Here is an 18,533-nt window from a genome sequence, read left to right on the forward strand (position 1 = left end):
AGCAACCAAGTGGGTCCACAGGTTGCGGATAGTGGAACGGCTTCCAGATATGAAAGCTAGCTGCGATAGCAGTCCCGGACAAGCAGCGGGGAAGGGATAGGATGTGACGGTTTCATGCGTCCTGCATGTCACAAGCATCTGTGACAAGGCGAGTAGACGCCGCCTTAAAAGCGTCAGCCAATCAAAACCCCCTTGCAATGTGAGCGTCTGTATCCCATGTTAGGGACGGCTCAAACAGCGTCTACCTGGTATACAGCGGCTGAATAAGAAATGCTATTCCTCGGAAGCTATAACTAAGATGCCAGCCCCATCCCAAGGATAGGGAACCATAGGCCACCTACTGTCTCCGAAAATCAAGAACTGTTACAGAAACCAATAGAGAAAGATTACGAACTTATTTAACGGCAACGACTTTTAGCGCAAAACAACGGACAAGAATTGGAACTTGAAATGTACTAACGCTAGCCCAACAAGGTAAATTGGTACAACTTGCCATCGAGGCTCGACGCATGAAGCTCGAGATAATGGGACTAAGAGAAGTCCGTTGGCCAAACTTGGGAGAACACAAGCTACCGTCAGGACATGTACTGCTTTATTCTGGTATACGAGGTGAAAATGGTCCCTATCACTGTGGAGTTGGTTTCCTACTTAGCGTCCAAGCGAATGCGGCGCTCATCAAGTGGGAACCTATCAACGAGAGGATAATCATTGTCAGATTTAGAACGCGGGTCCGCAACCTAACCATAATCCAATGTTATGCGCCAACCGATGCTGCCGAGCTACAAGATAAGGAGAATATTTACAGTGAACTAGATACCGTCGTGGATAAAATTCCAAAGGGTGATATCAATATCTACACCGGCGACTTAAATGCGAAGATCGGCTCCGACAACGTAGACTATGTCATGGTGCGCCATGGTCTTTGAGATATGAGCGACAACGGTGAGCTGTTTGCAGAGTTTTATGGCAATAACGACATGGTGATCGGGGGCTCGCTCTTCCCTCTTGCCCAGCGCATAAAGTCACGTGGGTTTTCCGCGATGGGCATACTGAAAATCAAATCGACCACATCTGCATCAGCCGGAAATGAAGACGGAGCCTTCTTAAAATCCGGAAAAAACGCAGTGCCGACATCGCGTCTAACCACCACCTTCTCTTCGGAGAGATTTGCCTACGTATTTCGCAGGTTATGCGACAGGAGGAGCGGCTCGGGTGACGATTCAACACACGCCGATTAGAAGACGCAGCAGTTAAGAGGTCATTCGTGGAAGAACTGGAGACCAGAGCTGGGGGTATTCCTGAAGGTGGCAGCATAGAGGAACAGTGGACGGCGTTCAAGAATGGCTTTATAGAACCCTGCCAAAACAACCTGGGTGAACTGCGCCCGGATGAAGGAGTAGATCACGGATGATACCTGGCGGAAAATCGAGGGATGGAGAGACGTAACATAAAAGCCCCGAGCGAGAACCAGAAAAGCGAAGCGCCAAGCCCGCCAACAATACTCGGCCCTCTCAAAGGAAGTAAAGCGCTCGTCCCGGCGGGATAAACGAGCGTGGGTGGATTCGCTTGTCGATGAAGGTGAGAAAGCCGCAACAACCGGCGATATCCGTCTCCTCTATGATATCTCACGACGCCTTAGTGGAGCAAGGATTTATAAAAGGGTGCCAGCGAAAGACGCGACTGGTCAGCTGTTAACCGACCCCACTGACCAGTTAAAACGTTTGTTTGAACACTTCGAACAACTTCTTCAAGTTTCGACGGTCAACCAGTCCTCAACATCTCGGCATGAGCCGCCAAGAATGCGACGCATCTCTCTTGTCAGCTCCGCCATCTTTACCGGAGATCAAAGCCGCCATCCAAAGCATGACGAAAATTTCATGTACTCCCCCCTATGGTGCTTTTTCAAGATATATGAAAATTTCACTAAGTGGACTAAGAAGGCTTTTTGCCTTTCTCTATAGAAAAGTATTAGAATTGCTGGAAAAACCGACTTTCGAACGGAGCCTCGGAGACCCATAGTGTTATATGGGAGCGGGTCATTGCGCCGAAAGCCATTTCGCCGAAAGTCGTTTCGCCGAATGCTATTTCGCCGAAAGTCGTTTCGCCGAAAAGGTCATTTCGCCGAAAGTCGTTTCGCCGAAAGGGTCATTTCGCCGAAAGGGTAATTTCGAGTACATCTAATTATTTTTTTGTGTTATTATTCCTCCTGTATAACTGATGTGGCGCAGCCACATAACCGAAGCCAAGATGGCTCGGCGGCATAAGCCGCCGAGGCGACGCCGGCTGAGTTGGCCGCCGACCCGCCGTCGGAAGCGGCGGCCTCTTGCATACAAACCTGTAACCGCCTCGTTTGCCCGGTCTACTCAAAGCTAGGTTTCTTTGCTTTAGTTAGGTCCGAACGAGCGGTAGCGAGGTCGGACAGCACACGAATCAAATCGATGTGGCGAAGCCGCATTAGATATTTTTTTATTTAGTAAACGGAAAATAACACATACATTTGCTTGGTGAATACCTATGGAATTGCTTTGATGATTAGTAGTCAACAAGTTTCTTTGGGAACTCCGTTCTGAGGTTCATGAATCAATCTTTATTCAAGAAGTACAATTGTAGGTCAACAAAACGGGCGTTAACGTTATCATCTTTAATTTGTTTTTATTTTGAATCGATTCCCATTACGATTTTAAGACATTTGCAGGAATCGGCGAAATGACCCTTCCGGCGAAATGGCTTTCGGCGAAATGACATTCGGTGAAGTGGCCCATTCGGCGAAATGACATTCGGCAAAATGACCCTTTCGGCGAAATGACTTTCGGCGAAACGGCTTTCGGCGAAATGGCTTTCGGTGACATGACCCTGATCCGTGTTATATACCATTCGACTCAGCTCGACGAGATCTGAAAATGTCTGTGTGTGTGTATGTATGTGTGCGTGTGTGTGTGTGTGTGTGTGTGTGTGTGTGTGTGTGTGTGTGTGTGTGTGTGTGTGTGTGTGTGTGTGTGTGTGTGTGTGTGTGTATGTGTGCACTTTTCGAAGACATTTGAACGCGCTCAATTTTCTCAGAGATGGCTCAACCGATTTTAACAAACTTGGGCTCGTTTGAAAGCTACTATCGGACCATTGATCAAGTTCGAAGATCAAATGGTTGTGACTTTTGGTTCCGGAGATATGATTGTATAAGTGACGTAACCGACAAAAAGCGTAGTATTTTTACGCGCTCAATTTTCTCAGAGATGGCTGATCCGATTTTAACAAACTTGGGCTCGTTTGAAAGCTACTGTTGGGCCATTGATCAAGTTCGAAGATCAAATGGTTGTAACTTTTGGTTCCAGATATATGATTGTATAAGTGACGTAACCGACAAAACACGTTGATTTTTACCGCTCTTATATATATAATGGCGATGGCGTTGCTGAGCTGAAGATTGATTTTGCTCCCAGATAACAGGGTCTGGTCTATGATAATCTATGACATCGAGTGCGCAGACCGCCGTCTACGCCAAAGACAGTGTAACTACACACTCAGCATTATTTAACTGGTTTTTCAGTTAATGGCTTAGAATTGCATGAAACGTCGAGATTTAATGTCATCAAGAAAAAAAAATTTTTTGAAAAAATCGACTTTTTGGGACTTTTTTGTATGACACTAAATCTCGACGTTTCATGCAGTTTTGAGAGTTTCGGCATCAAAAAAAAAAAAAAATCAATTTTGGAAATTTCATTTCATGCTTTATCAAGGTCAAAAATTTTCAAACCTTAACCGCCCGGCAGAACCCCTTATGCATGTCCGATTTAGCTCAAATTTTGCATGAGGACATTTTTCGTGGTGCTTAAATTTTTGAGCACTAGCGCTTTACGAAATTAGAGGTGATCCCAAAATATTGGCACCCTTATATATAAGAGCGGTAAAAATCAACCTGTTTTGTCGGTTACGTCACTTATACCATCATATCTCGGGAACCAAAACTCACAGCCATTTGATCTTTGAACTTGATCAATGGCCCGACAGTCGCTTTCAGACGAGCCCAAATTTGTTAAAATCGGTTCAGCTATCTCTGAGAAAATTGAGCGCGTTCAAATATCTTCGAAAAGTGCAAACACACAGACATTTTCCGATCTCGTCGAACCAAGTCGACTGGTATATAACACTATGGGTCTCCGAGGCTCCGTTCGAAAGTCGTTTTTTCCAGCAATTCTAATACATTTCTATAGAGGTCAAAATCAGGTTACTTAAGTTTAAACGATTAGTAGCTATGAAACCCAAATAAAAAACATTATTCACGTTTTGTATGCCAAATATATTTGAAAATTTCGGTTCAAATTTTTTATTGTTGTTGCACATACAAATTTTATTTGAATGATACTACCTGCACGGAAAAGCCAGCGATTGCAAAACAACTAAAATATTAGTTGTTTTTCTGATTTTGATTGGTGAAAATTTGGTACAACTAATCGACTGTTGTTTTAACTAATCTGTCATTTTTGATTTATCGTGCTTAGCAACGACACCCAACAAAGACACGCACCACAAATAAGTAATGAAACGTTTCAGTTGAACAAAACCAAACACCCTGAGCGAACAATGAAACGTTTCAATGAGATGTCACTCGTGGAATTGAGCAAAGACACAATTCCAGCAAAAATAACTTGTATGCATGAATGCAAAAAAATGTCTCAGTTGTTTCAACCAATTATTCAGTTATTTGAACTTAAGACGCCAATTGCAATTAATATTTTTTACTGTTAGCCTCTTCGGGGGGCAGCTAATCGTTCACTGCTTCAACAACGAAATTGTACCTAATTAACTGCTTATATCTTTATCACTAAACTCACAAAGGATATAGAAATGAACCAAAAGATTACAATTCTCTAAAGGGAAGGCTCGCTGATAAATCTAATGCTACAAATACACTTTCAAGAAAATACAAATAGTACCACTTCACTTTAGCAGCAAATTTTTAAGCGTTAAGCGGTTTTAATAACATTGACATGAACTGTCCTGTAATACATTACTCTCAGATGATATTAAAACATTTATACTGTAGGAATATCTATTTAACACATGGAAAACTTGTTTTACAATTAACTGTTATATTCTTCTGCATACTTTCACTTACATAAAACGACCACTACGTAACAAACATAAATGACGTTCATTTACCATTGAAAATTTTCAATATCAAACGCTTCTGGTGAAATGAGGAGGATTTTTGTTCTGCGTTTTGTTGTCTTCGTTCTCCGCCAAGTGACAGCATTTGAATGCAACAATTTCTGTTACCTGAATAGTTATGACAAAATCAACAGATATGTTAGTTAAATCATCAACATTTTAGTTGAAACAACCAGGGCGTGAAACAACAATTGCAATATTGCAATTTTGTGATCTGCGGGTTCTCCGTGTGTGCATGCTGATAAATGTGATCAATTTCGATCAAAATCAAAATTTTAATTAATCTTTAAATCCAACCATTAAAACCAGATAAGTTTTCCAGATGTGTAAATAATACCCAATTTCAATTCTCCGAAATTCATTTTTCATTTTAAGCTTATTGATTAATTGATTAATATAAATCGAACATAGCGCAGAAAATCACAACACATTATAAGTAATTCAGTCTAAACTAAATTTAAAAAAATCTCATTTTCCTTCGCTTTATCCCACTATCCGTTTGAGTAACGTTTTCCGTCCCCCGGTTCCAGATGTTTTATTACAAACTACAGTTACTGGACATAGTTTAGTTTCGACTTACTCTTGTTATATTTTAAATACCATGCATCTTTCAATTGATATGATTTTTAAACAATATGCCAAACGTAAAAAATATATCAAATCAACATATATAACGATGCATTAGAATAAAGATTTTCAACGCTAATATTTTTATGAAAACCCATGATGCTATCGGTAGTTACCTTTAAATAAAAAGAAACGCATTCGAAAATTCAAAGATGAATCGAATCGAGATACATAATGCCACCCCTGATCTGCCCTTTGTCGACAGCAGTCAATACGTCAATCTGGCGGTCCCGAAAGTTTCCTTGTAATTTGAGAGGTCACCTCCGAATACGGTTTGGCGCGAAATGCATTTAATGAACATTCCAGTAATTTATTATGTGCAATCACATGGATACGTCCCTGTATAATGATGTAATGTTGAGATCGGTTATACGTGTCCACAATATCCGAAGAATCTTTTGAAAATCGCTAAATATACTGCATCAGTAATAAATGTATTTTCTCTTCTCTGTTTCCTTTCCCCTGCAGGCAAGCTGTCAATATACGGACGGAAGCCGACGATTGAAACCATGCGAATTGGAATCATTGCTGCGGGACCTGACATATCCGGAGGAAGGCTATGAAATGCACGCGGCAGCACTGCGAAATCAACTGAGGAATATCCTTGAGAGGGATCCGACGGACGGGGCATATCAATCGGTGGACGAGTACGGCGGCTATGAGAGCTCGGGCCCTTATGAGGACAAACGATCCTATCGTTCACTGCTACGGGACGGACCGGTGTATGGAAAACGCAATCTTGGTTCGTTGGCTCGGGCTGGTTTGCTCAGAACACCTTCCGATTACCTTAAACGAAGCATTGCGACGCTAGCGAAAAACGGACAGCTTCCATCAAACCGCGAGCCTGACGAGGAAGAGTCGTCCTTGCCGGAGGAGTGGAACGAGGACAAACGGAACGTAGCGTCAGCCTTCCGATCGGGTTACATGATGAACGGAAAGCGCAATATTGCATCACTCGCGAGGAAATATGAACTTCCCGGAAAGCGAAACATTCAGTCATTGCTGCGTACCGGAATGCTCCCGTCGATTGCACCCAAGCGGAACATGCAGTCGCTGGCACGCGATAACTCACTTCCACACTATGCGGGGCTGGCAGGTTCGGAGAATAAACGTAACATTCAAACGTTGGTACGCGATTGGAACCTACCGAAGCAGCAGGCCGGTGGACCGAGCGGAAACGGTAAGTTTTGTTGATCGGTGAATTAGTATTCCATGAATGATGTATTATATCGTTGGGAATTCAGTTGCGTAGCGATTGCTACAATCTGAACTGGCACGATTACAGATGCTGGTGATATTAATTCTTCCTGTTGATATTATTTCTTCCTGGCTTACATAATTGGGAAGCATTTTTTCGTGTACAGTTCGTAATTGTAGTGTGGAACGATTTTGGATTTGGATACAACCGCCAGTGTGCGGAATGTTGAATTAGAAGCATTGCATGACATAATCTAGATTTACACGCGCATAAAAGTACATTGCGTAAACATTAAAAAATAAGAGTCTTGATTTGCCAAGTTGATTCTTTTAAATTCTTTCTCAAACTGAAATGGCCACCTCAAGCCGAACATAACCCAGTGAACGTTTTCGACAGCAGAATAAAATTCTATTCTAGTACATTGGTAGCAAACATGAAACGTCATTTCAGTTTCCCAGACACGTCCTTTCACAGCAGCAGTGAACACAGCAAACCACAAATCCATTGACGTAACGATTCTACCAATTTCTGTAGCAAATTGTTAAACGTCCTGGACCGTAAATTCTACCCACGAGGAAAAAGGCTTTACCGTTTTGTAGATCCTTCTGTACCATCCACGTCCGTTTACGAGCGGAGGACGTTTGTGGAATTTTACGATGCAATCCAGGAGGCACCAACGCTGGATGGTTATCGTACAACTTGCAAAGCTTTCATTCAAGCTTATGCTGGAAGAGGCTGTGGGTTGTTGGAGTAAAATGCATTGTCGATGCAATAAGAGCTCTATATTTTGAATGTTTCTAAGAGTATTATAGAGGTTAATAAAATGGAAATTATTTCTTGCTCGTTTCTCGTCCGTCAGACCTTGAATGCATTGTTGATTATCAACACAATATTTGTCCTCTCTTAGCATGTCGACCAAAAATGCACCAGTCTAACAACAGGAAAACAACATCCAATTTTCGAATTCATTCACGTTTCACTTTTTTACCACATTTTCTGAACCTTCAGTCTCTGCGATGATCTCATCATTTCATGCAAATCTCATTCCAGTAAGCTTCTTCTTCAAATATAAAGACTGTCCCAGAAAGTATTTACGCAACCAAAAACCGCTGCCATTTCGCAATGTCAATGTTCTGTCAAGTTTTATGGCTGCGTCCTGTTGTTTACACTCTTCTCTAACCATTTGTGCCGTTGTTTATTCGTTTTCATTAGTTTGTTTCGGAATGCGTGGACTTTCAGCAGAACAACGTCAAAAAATTGTGTACAAATGGTGCACAAAACGCGGACTGTCACTGAAAAAGATAGCAAAAATGGAAGGAGTAAGTGAAAAAGCCGTGCGAAATGCAATCAGGAAGTTCTGTGAGGATAACACCTTTGAGGATAAACCGAAGCGGGTCGAATAATAGGTTCTGCTAACCCTCAGTTGGATAAACGTATACTGAAGGCGTTCGAGCAAAAGAAGGAGATTTCAGTTCGGGATGTGGGCAAAAAAGTGGGCACTTCGAAGTTAAATGTTCTTCGTGCTAAAGAACGTTTGAATCTTCGAACCAATAAGAAGCAGAAACGACCAAAACCTAGTCCGAAACAAGAAGCATTGATCAAGCCGAGGGTTCGAAAGCTGTACAATACGATTCTTGCTGGAAATTTGAACTGCATAATCATGGACGACGAAACCTACGTGAAACTCGGTTACAAATCCTTGCCGGGGCCACAATATTATACGGTACAAGAAGAACAAGTGTTAAACCAGCCCGAGACAATTCCGGGCCACTTTGTCGAATATATTGGTTGTGTATCTTTAACCGTTTTTATATTAGAACGGTTTACATATCCTAAGTTAGGGTGCTTCTTAAAAAACAGTTTTTATTCAATAACTTTTTCATTTGAATTTTCTCAATAAAGTAATGTTCTAAGAAATTCAGGAGCCTAAAAAGGCGCAACTTTTAGTGGAAGAAGAATTTTTTTAAACCACCTGATTCAATAGTTATGACAGATTTTAACAAAAAATACGCCGTTTTTAAATAACGGTTTCCAAAAATGGGGCAATCCGAAAAAAAAAATTTCGATTGCATTTGATAGCTTGTACTTTTTTATATAATATGAGAAAAAATGGAAAACAGTTATTTTTCTATCTCATTTAAATCAGAATTTCGTGCAAGTGTATTTGTACGTTATCATAAAAAACTGAACGATTATTTGAACTGAGCGAGTGTGGCGTCAGGCTAGTTTTGAGTTTTGTCTTCATGTCAGTTTCATCAGCTTTTTAAATGGAGGCACTTTATCCTGATCAAAAGAAAACTAACGGACTGAACGAGTTAATCGAATGAAACTAAGCCTCAAAGCTTCATTAAAAAAAACCGGACGTTTGGCTGGATGAACTCTTCAGTCACTTTAGTTAATCGTTCAGTCATGACGTCACACACGAGAAACTGTCCGGAAAACCGCATTCGGCCGACATCTTTTTTTCGCTCTTCGGTTATGACTGAGCTGCCGGCGTGCGCATGTATAGGTGCGCCGGACCCGACATAAAATTCATATCTTTGGCAACGATATTCCTCACCGAGCTTTTAGCACCGTAGCAACTGTGTCGGGTCCGGTGTACCTATACATGCGCACGCTGGTAGCTCAGCCATAGCCGAAGTTAACGCCGGAGAGCTCGGATCGGTTGGCTCGGCCGAACGCGGAGTGCCCTTAAGCGTGTATAGGCCGCTTAATAAGTAATTTTGAATGTGTTTACATCACTAGTGCATATGCAATTCCCATAGTAACCAATACACTTGTTTGGTTGCAAACAGAAATTTTCAAATTCCAACGTGTAAGATACTCCTGATTTTGATTACTGTCTTACCACAAAATAATGGAACTTCAACGAAAAGAAATCGTTCAATTCTGGATTAGTGGAACTAGTGAGAAACATGTTTTTGAAAAAATCAAGGAAAAATTTCCATCCGTATGCGCGGGAAATACGCAAAAGATAGTGCGCTTAGAGCGAATACAATTTGTCAAACGTTGGGGAAGAGCTCGCGTTATTACTCGCGATTCGAACAGAATAACGCGAAATGGCTAAAAGGAATATTGAAATTCAAGGTTGGAAATAAACAAAAAGGACGGAAGTCGAAATCTTTTTCCGAAAGCTGCCGAAGAACGAGACTGAATCGTGTACGGAAAATTCAGGAGAATTTCTTGGAAGAGGAACTCATGCTGGCAGCTTCATCAAGTGCGGGAATTTAAGTCAACGACTTGCAGGAAAAATACTAGAAAATCTCTAACCCAAAAGCGTAGAAGTGGTCAAATACAGAAATGTCACGCTACTGACACCTGAAGAGGCGATAGCGTTTATTCGTAGAAACAATTTCAGCAAGTCGCAATATCAAGATGTACGATCTACTAGCCTCAAGCAAGGAGCAGATTTGTATCATTGTTACAATAGAATCGTGGAGGCAAAAAAACTCCGTTACCCATCTGGTTTATAGACATATAGATAAATGTCATACAATACATTCAATAATATTTATATTTTATATATAATAGGAATTTCTGTCAAACCCTCAGAGGCTCGTGTCGTTCTTCAGGATTTAGTAGACCACACTGAAAAACGACTTTTTGAATATATAAACTGCACAATTGAATTGAATCAAGAGCAAAAATTGATTTTAATTATCAAATGGGGAGCTGATGGAAGTTCTAATCATAGCAGGTATCGATATTCATTCGATTGATCCTTCCAAATACCAATTCGGACTCTCTCCGCTTCATGCGTATATTCGCACTATGGAGTTGCTTCTCAAGATTTCTTATCGTTTGTGCTTGGAGAAACCAACGTGGAAAGTTTCAAAGAAAAATAATGCAGTGAGTCATCATGAAAAATCTATCCGTTCGGCTCTTCGAGAGCAATTGGGTCTACGAATCAGTGAACATCGGCCAGGGGGAGGAAATTCAAACAGCGGTAATGTTGCGAGGCGGTTTTTTGAAGGAAGAGAAATAGTTGCTAAAATCACAGGACTGAATCATGGAAAGCTTTTATGTTATACTATCACTAATTAACAGCAAAATGGAGATCGATGTGATGTCTTTCGGAATATATACGAATAGTACACATGAGCTATACCACAAGTTGTATGGTAGGGATGTCCGATACCGAGTCGATACTTTGAGGTATCGATACTTTTAATGTGGAACACATTTTTGTTTTCTATATAGCGGTGCAAACTAGAAACTCAAGATAAATACACGTAGAAATGTGGTCAGGTTTTGAACAATTACAGCTCAGTCAATTTTGTATCAATGATTAATATTATGCCACCATTTGATTGGAAATATTTCTACGTATTGATTTGAATATTCATAGCCATGTATTTTTAATTGTGTATCATTGAAATGTTGATTAATAGCTAGCAGTGTCCTATTTTGTCTGCAAAAAATCTCCGGCATACCGGATTTCCCTGCCATAGTCGACGGTTTGGAAGGAGTAAGCGATATATCAAAGAGAAAGCATTGCTCTGATTGGTCAATCGATGCAAAAGCGCAGCTGCTGGAAGCACGCGAATCTATAAATATAAGCAAAATTATAGCTAACGTTTCAGTCTCACACGTAGCTTGCTAGAGGTAGGTTGTTGCTAGACAGCAAGACAAAAAGTGCCATAAAACGATTTAAAGCTTTAATTTGTATGCTTTGATCTTGTGTCATGCAAGTTCGAATGAAATTCCATGTTATGTCGTTTCGCCTGAGAAATTGACAACTACCCCAGGGTAAATTTGGAGTGCATAAGATTAATTTCCAATTTATATAAGATGAACTCGATTGATAATAAGAAACTCGCTTCAACCAAAATCGCAGAATGGTTGTAATGGTAGAGAAACGCTATAAAAATAACTGCTTGCATACAAATTTGACACAAGCTTGGTGAAGAGAAGCTAAAATATCGATATCCGTATCGTGTACAAACCTATAATTGTATACATTTGGGCTATTGGTTTAATTTTGTCGGCTACAAAACAAATACAAATCACGACAAATAAAGTCTATATTATGGGTTCGCGTGTTCGGTTTTGGTTCCTAATAAAGTTCAATCTAAGCAGACTCTCATGCATTTGCGAATTCAAAAGTGTAACGATTGATTGAACTGTTTGATTGTAGATCATTAGAAATTTTGATTTCCTTGTTCCACATCAAGGTCTCGAACAACCCCATGGGGCTGATCCTTGTAGTTTTTTTTTCAAAAATCGGGTATTTTTGGTATCGATATAGCATCAGAGCGATACTGCTAGTATCGATTCTTTTGGTCTCGATACTTACAGTATCGCAACGGATTAAAGTCAATTCCCATTACGACGGATTTTTTTTTTGTTTCAATGACAGAGGCTTTAACCTTAAGGTCATTCGCCACTTCGGGCCAGAAAAACTTTCTAAGACTATGTTCAGGGTTGGGAATCGAATGTTCAGGTAGGCTGCGTGAAAGGCATCGACTAACCCATCCCGCTATACCCGTCCCCAATTGAACTTTTTTTCTTCGGATTTGACGAGGCGCCAGGCTCGTGCATGGATTGGTATGACGTGGACTAGCCGTTGTTGAAATTTGTTCTCGACAATCTCCCTTCGTCCCACAAGTGCACTGAAAGAAAGTGAAATGAGCGAAACCCATCAACAAAACAGGCACATAAAGGCCATACTCTCAGAAGATTCAAACATTTCAATATTTCACACTCATTGCACTCTCTCTCTCAGTGCACCTGTGGGACGACGCGAGATTGTCGAGTACGAATTTCAACGACAGCTAATCCCCGTCATACCAATACATGCGCGAGCCTGGTGCTTCCGTTCCGTCCGTCCCTGGTCCTGTGGTAATAGTAATAGTAGTTCAATTTAAACCACAAAATTAGCACTGACGAGCCGAAGAAAAAGAATATGTTCTTTTGCACAAACCAACGAAACTCCTAAATGGTCAATAAGAATTGGCTTTTAGTGTAGTATCCGTGTATGGACATAAAGGCCCCCTTCCTTTCAATGGCCACTTATAAGAAACACTTGGAAATTGATTTGTTGGCGCTTTTCACCATGTAATTGCATATAAATGAAATGAAATTTTGGAGATTTCTCTGAGATCCCCATTGAAACTGAGTGTGACAAACACAAACACTATTGATTGGTATATGATATTCGGCTCTACGGAGCTCTGTTCAAAAATCAGTTTTCACAGTGATCGTATAGCCTTTCTTTATGAGAAAGATAAAAAGTTAAAAGGTACATCTTATTATACGTACGACGAATGTTCAAAGAATAGATTGTAAATATTTGTCATGAAATATCCTTTTCGTAACACTCCTTAGTATATTACTAAGCTAGATGTTATATGATAACGTACAAAAATACTTGCACGAAATTTTGATTTAAACGAGATAAAAAAATAACTCTTTTCCAATTTTTTCTCATATTATATAAAAAAGTACAAGCTATCAATTGCAATCGAAATTTTTATTTTTCGGATTGCCCCATTTTTGGAAACCGTTATTTAAAAACGGCGTATTTTGTTGGTAAAATCTGTCTTAACTATTGAACCAGGTAGTATAAAAAAATCTTCTTCCACTAAAAATTGCGCCTTTTTAGGCTCCTGAATTTCTTAGAACATTACTTTATTGAGAAAATTCAAATGAAAAAGTTATTGAATAAAAACTGTTTTTTTAAGAAGCACCCTAACTTAGGATATGTAAACCGTTCTAATATAGAAACGGTTAAAGATACACAACCAATATATTCGACAAAGTTGCTCGAAATTGATTATTCTAAATTATTGTGGAAGGATGAATTGTTCTATCTCATCCAGATTTTGAAAATTTTTTTTAATTCATAGTTTGTTTTAGAACCACCCTAAAATCACTATAGCCAAAAAACGCAGTTTATTAAGTGCTACTAATGTGCCGAAGACTTCAAATCTCTAAGGCCAATAATAAAAGCGTGAACAATTGTTTCCTGCTAATTTTGTTTCCTGGACCACTGTGCATTGTACTCAAAGCAGCACATATAACGTTGATTTCAAAGTATGTGTTACTGACCTTTTGTTCAAATGTAAAAACTGTAGTTTATCATTGATGATACAATGAAAGTAGAACGTTTATAAACTGTCGGGACCAGGACAGCGAAAAGATGCATGATGTTTCATGATTTTTCTTTGATTCAGGCACTTTATTCCTTCTTATGAATGTCATGCCATGCCATGCCATAAAGGGCGCTATGGCTCACCATGTCCCGGAGTACGCAATCCACCCCTGGCTTGTTGTCAGGATGTCATTCTTTTCCCATGTTGTATCATTCTTCTCATTTTAATGCTAAAATATTTCTGTTCTTTTTTTACACTTCACAGAGAAGCGCAACATTCAGTCGCTGAAGAATTCCCAAGGCCACAATGATGGCAGCAGTGGTGGGCGCAAGAAGCGGGAACTGTACTACGACGATGGAACCTTGGATGACAGTACGCCCGAAATTCTTGAACCCGTCTACCAATCCGCCCCGCTGGACTACGAGGAGCTGTTGGAGGCGATGAGTGAGGCATATCCGTACTATACGCCCACTGGCAATCATCTGGAGCAGAAGCGGTTTCTCGGTAAGTCTTTAGTTTGCTGTCGAAAGTGATTGAAACGGAACGAGATGAACTCTTTCGGGGTCGTTCGCTTTTGATGACAGCCAGGGCGACTGTGAGTGAACACTGATCGTCGAAATTTGTGCTCTCAATAACGTTTCATCTTCGACACATCAGAGTGTTGGCAGCTCACATTGTGCAACCTAGCAGTTCGTCAAAAACGTTTCGTATTGAACTGTTAAGTGGCACTACCAGTTTTCTATTAGTTGGCAACGTATCGCTGAGTCGAAGACGAAACATGATTAAGATCAAAACTGTTCATGTGTTTTCATCACTAATTTGATTACTAATTTCAATCGATGCTTAAAAACTTACATCAGCAATCGGCCTTTCGAAACCGAATGACCCCGAATGTTCCCAGGAAATCCAGTGGTTTAATTTTCTCAAACATAAACATTCACAAGGTTCACTAGCGCGTACTGGTATGTTAAATCGCTACCGTGGGTGGCATCACAAGCGTTCAACATGGAGCTTTGATGACTCGTACGACGAGAACAACGAAGACGACGACGTTGATGATGAAAGAGATATGGATTCTGACGAGCAGGAAAATGATGAAGATGCTGAGCGTGGTTACCAGTCGCCTCAAAAGCGCCACATTGCCTCTCTCGCGCGATCCGGGTGGTTACCCTCGTTCCGACCGTCAAGGGCAGCAGGCCGTTTCAGTCGATCCGGAAGGGCGAGGTCTCAAATAGTAGGAAGTTGAAACGCTTTAACGTAGCGTAGATGTTTGTTTCTCTGTAGAAAGAGAGAACCCTTCAGCGTAATGGTTCGATGTTGGGCAAAACCTACAGGAAGGCAGCAAACCGCTTTTTTCGATCCCTTCTGATGTGCTCCTTTGTTTCACACAAAAACACAGCGCTTCGAGATAATCCTTTTGTTCCAGTGTTCATGTGTCGATTCATTAGACTCTCTAGGAGTTTGCTTATCATTCTTTTCCCTTTTAGAGGATGAGATTGGAAAATGTTTTAGAAACCACGCCGAATGCCTGTTAATTAAATGTCTCTTTTTTGCATTACTTCAACGTGTTTCAACCCTATTCGATCCTTAATTGTTCAACCCGGATTGTGTAAATGTTTCCCATTGTTTTCTGTTTTTGATACGACTGCTTGACAGATTCCTTTTCTCCTAATACTCGTCCGTTAGAAAAAAAGGAGCATTCCATTGCATTACTCTATATTTACAATTCTATTGCTGCTGCTACTAGTGTTTAATCTTCGGAAGAAGTACAATTAGAATAAGGAAGCTGTTATTTGTTTATTTGCACTTGAAAAACTTTTCGACTTTCTGGTACAAATAAAATGAAGTCCTCAGAAACTATCTTTAAGGAATCTAGTCGCAGCTACAAACAATAGTGGCCACAAGGTAACTGCGACGGAGATCACCGAAGATTGTTTCTGTGGCTGAATTGGAAGCGGTTTAAACTGTTACTATTGTTACTTTGTTGGAAAATTATTAAATACATTATTGAACGAAAGTCAAATAAATCCAATTGCAATTTTTTCGGTTGGAAATACATATTTGTTACCTTTAGTTTATCAACAATTTATTTCTATTAATTGTTGGCGTTTTGAACGCATATTCGAAAATCAGTGTCAACGTCAAAAATATAAAGAAATAAATACTTTCAATGGAACATTTCACCAAATGCGACAAAATCGTTTATTTTGGCCCGGCTTTAACTTATTTACCTGTTCGGATCAGAACTAATAAAAGTCATTTTCGTTGACTCAAAACAGATGAAAGTGACGAGAAATTAATGTCGCTTGCAAACTTGCAAGCACGAAATCCATGTCCAGTGAATGACATAAACGGAACAGTAGTTTCCAAAGTGTCTTCTTTCTTTCATTTGCCTTCCAATCATTTGCGGCTTTCCGTGAAAATCCTGATATTTTGAGAATCGAAAATGACAGAAAAAGGTTTCACAATGACTTTTACCTGTTGGTGCTCGAATCTGTAGTAGTTTTGGTTTCCAAAGAAATTAAGGGATGTCATTACATCGATTTGTCATATTTTAGTCACTCTTTGTAGCCAAGCGTCATAGATTCTCAATGCATCGATAAAAGAATTAGCATTGAAATTCTCCTGATGTTCCCTGCAGACTTCGGCTTGGCATAGAGAAAAGAGTGACGTTGGCAATTATACACTATCATTTTTTCAATGAAAAACGAAAATGCTTCGTCTCTCTTCGTTTGTTCTGGTGTCGGTCAATTACGAATGAGACAGTAAAATATTTAATATGAGACTGTTGGATTGGATTCTTTCATTGAGAATGCGTGACAATTTTAAGCTCTGGTCCGAGTTGGCAATCCAAAGCATAGACGCTGGTCTCACAAGTCAGTTGTCGTATGTTCGAGCCCTGACATAAAAGGATTCTAAGTGCCAGTAGGATCGTTGCCATGCAATGATTCTGTGCGCTATGAACAAGTTGATAACATTCATGCATAAGAAAGACATGAATGAACAAGTTGAGAAGATCTCACGTTTCTTTCTTTTATTTCAAAATAAATCATATCGTAACAATAACCTCACATATGAAAGCGTATAAAATTGTTGATCATCGAGAAAAACTATCGAAAATCTTCATAAAATACACTCAATACACTCAAAAGACTCAAGACACTCAAGACACTCAATTCACTCAAGACACTCAAGACACTCAAGACACTCAACACACCCAAGACACTCAAGACACTTGAACACTATTCTAACTTACACTCAAGACACTCAAGACACTCAAGACACTCAAGACACTCAAGACACTTAAGACACTCAAGACATTCAAGACACTCAAGACACTCAAGATACTCAAGACACTTAAGACACTCAAGACATTCAAGACACTCAAGACACTCAAGACACTCAAGACACTCAAGACACTCAAGACACTTGAACAGTACTCTAATTTACACTCAAGACACTCAAGACACTCAAGACACTCAAGACACTCAAGACACTCAAGACACTCAAGACACTCAAGACACTCAAGACACTCAAGACACTCAAGACACTCAAGACACTCAAGACACTCAAGACACTCAAGACACTCAAGACACTCAAGACACTCAAGACACTCAAGACACTCAAGACACTCAAGACACTCAAGACACTCAAGACACTCAAGACACTCAAGATACTCAAGACACTCAAAACACTTAAGACACTCAAGACATTCAAGACACTCAAGACACTCAAGACACTTGAACACTACTCTAATTTACACTCAAGACACTCAAGATACTCAAGACACTCAAGACACTCAAGCCACTCAAGACACTCAAGACACTCAAGACACTCAAGACACTCAAGACACTCAAGACACTCAAGACACTCAAGACACTCAAGACACTCAAGACACTCAAGACACTTGAACACTACTCTAATTTACACTCAAGACACTCAAGATACTCAAGACACTCAAGACACTCAAGACACTCAAAACACTTAAGACACTCAAGACATTCAAGACACTCAAGACACTCAAGACACTTGAACACTACTCTAATTTACACTCAAGACACTCAAGATACTCAAGACACTCAAGACACTCAAGCCACTCAAGACACTCAAGACACTCAAGACACTCAAGACACTCAAGACACTCAAGACACTCAAGACACTCAAGACACTCAAGACACTCAAGACACTCAAGACACTCAAGACACTCAAGACACTCAAGACACTCAAGACACTCAAGACACTCAAGACACTCAAGACACTCAAGATACTCAAGACACTCAAGACACTCAAGACACTCAAGCCACTCAAGCCACTCAAGACACTCAAGACACTCAAGACACTCAAGACACTCAAGACACTCAAGACACTCAAGACACTCAAGACACTCAAGACACTCAAGACACTCAAGACACTCAAGACACTCAAGACACTCAAGACACTCAAGACAC

General features: G+C 40.3%; 1 protein-coding gene across 2 annotated transcripts in view; it reads left to right on the top strand.

Moving 5' to 3' along the window:
- The window catches only part of LOC131437897 (neuropeptide-like precursor 1), a 129,310-nt gene that overhangs the window by 85,859 nt on the left and 24,918 nt on the right, over positions 1-18,533 (top strand). Inside the window, exons 2-4 of one of the 2 annotated variants that reach the window (XM_058607550.1) lie at positions 6,262-6,973; positions 14,350-14,589; positions 15,030-15,309. In XM_058607550.1, the coding sequence (XP_058463533.1) occupies positions 6,262-6,973; positions 14,350-14,589; positions 15,030-15,309 (1,232 nt within the window). Of the gene's footprint in view, positions 1-6,261; positions 6,974-14,349; positions 14,590-15,029; positions 15,320-18,533 lie in introns of both variants that reach the window. The other variant, XM_058607551.1, reaches the window with a different exon arrangement.

The sequence above is a fragment of the Malaya genurostris genome, chromosome 3 (assembly GCF_030247185.1).
Source record: "Malaya genurostris strain Urasoe2022 chromosome 3, Malgen_1.1, whole genome shotgun sequence".
Classification (NCBI taxonomy): Eukaryota; Metazoa; Arthropoda; class Insecta; order Diptera; family Culicidae; genus Malaya; species Malaya genurostris.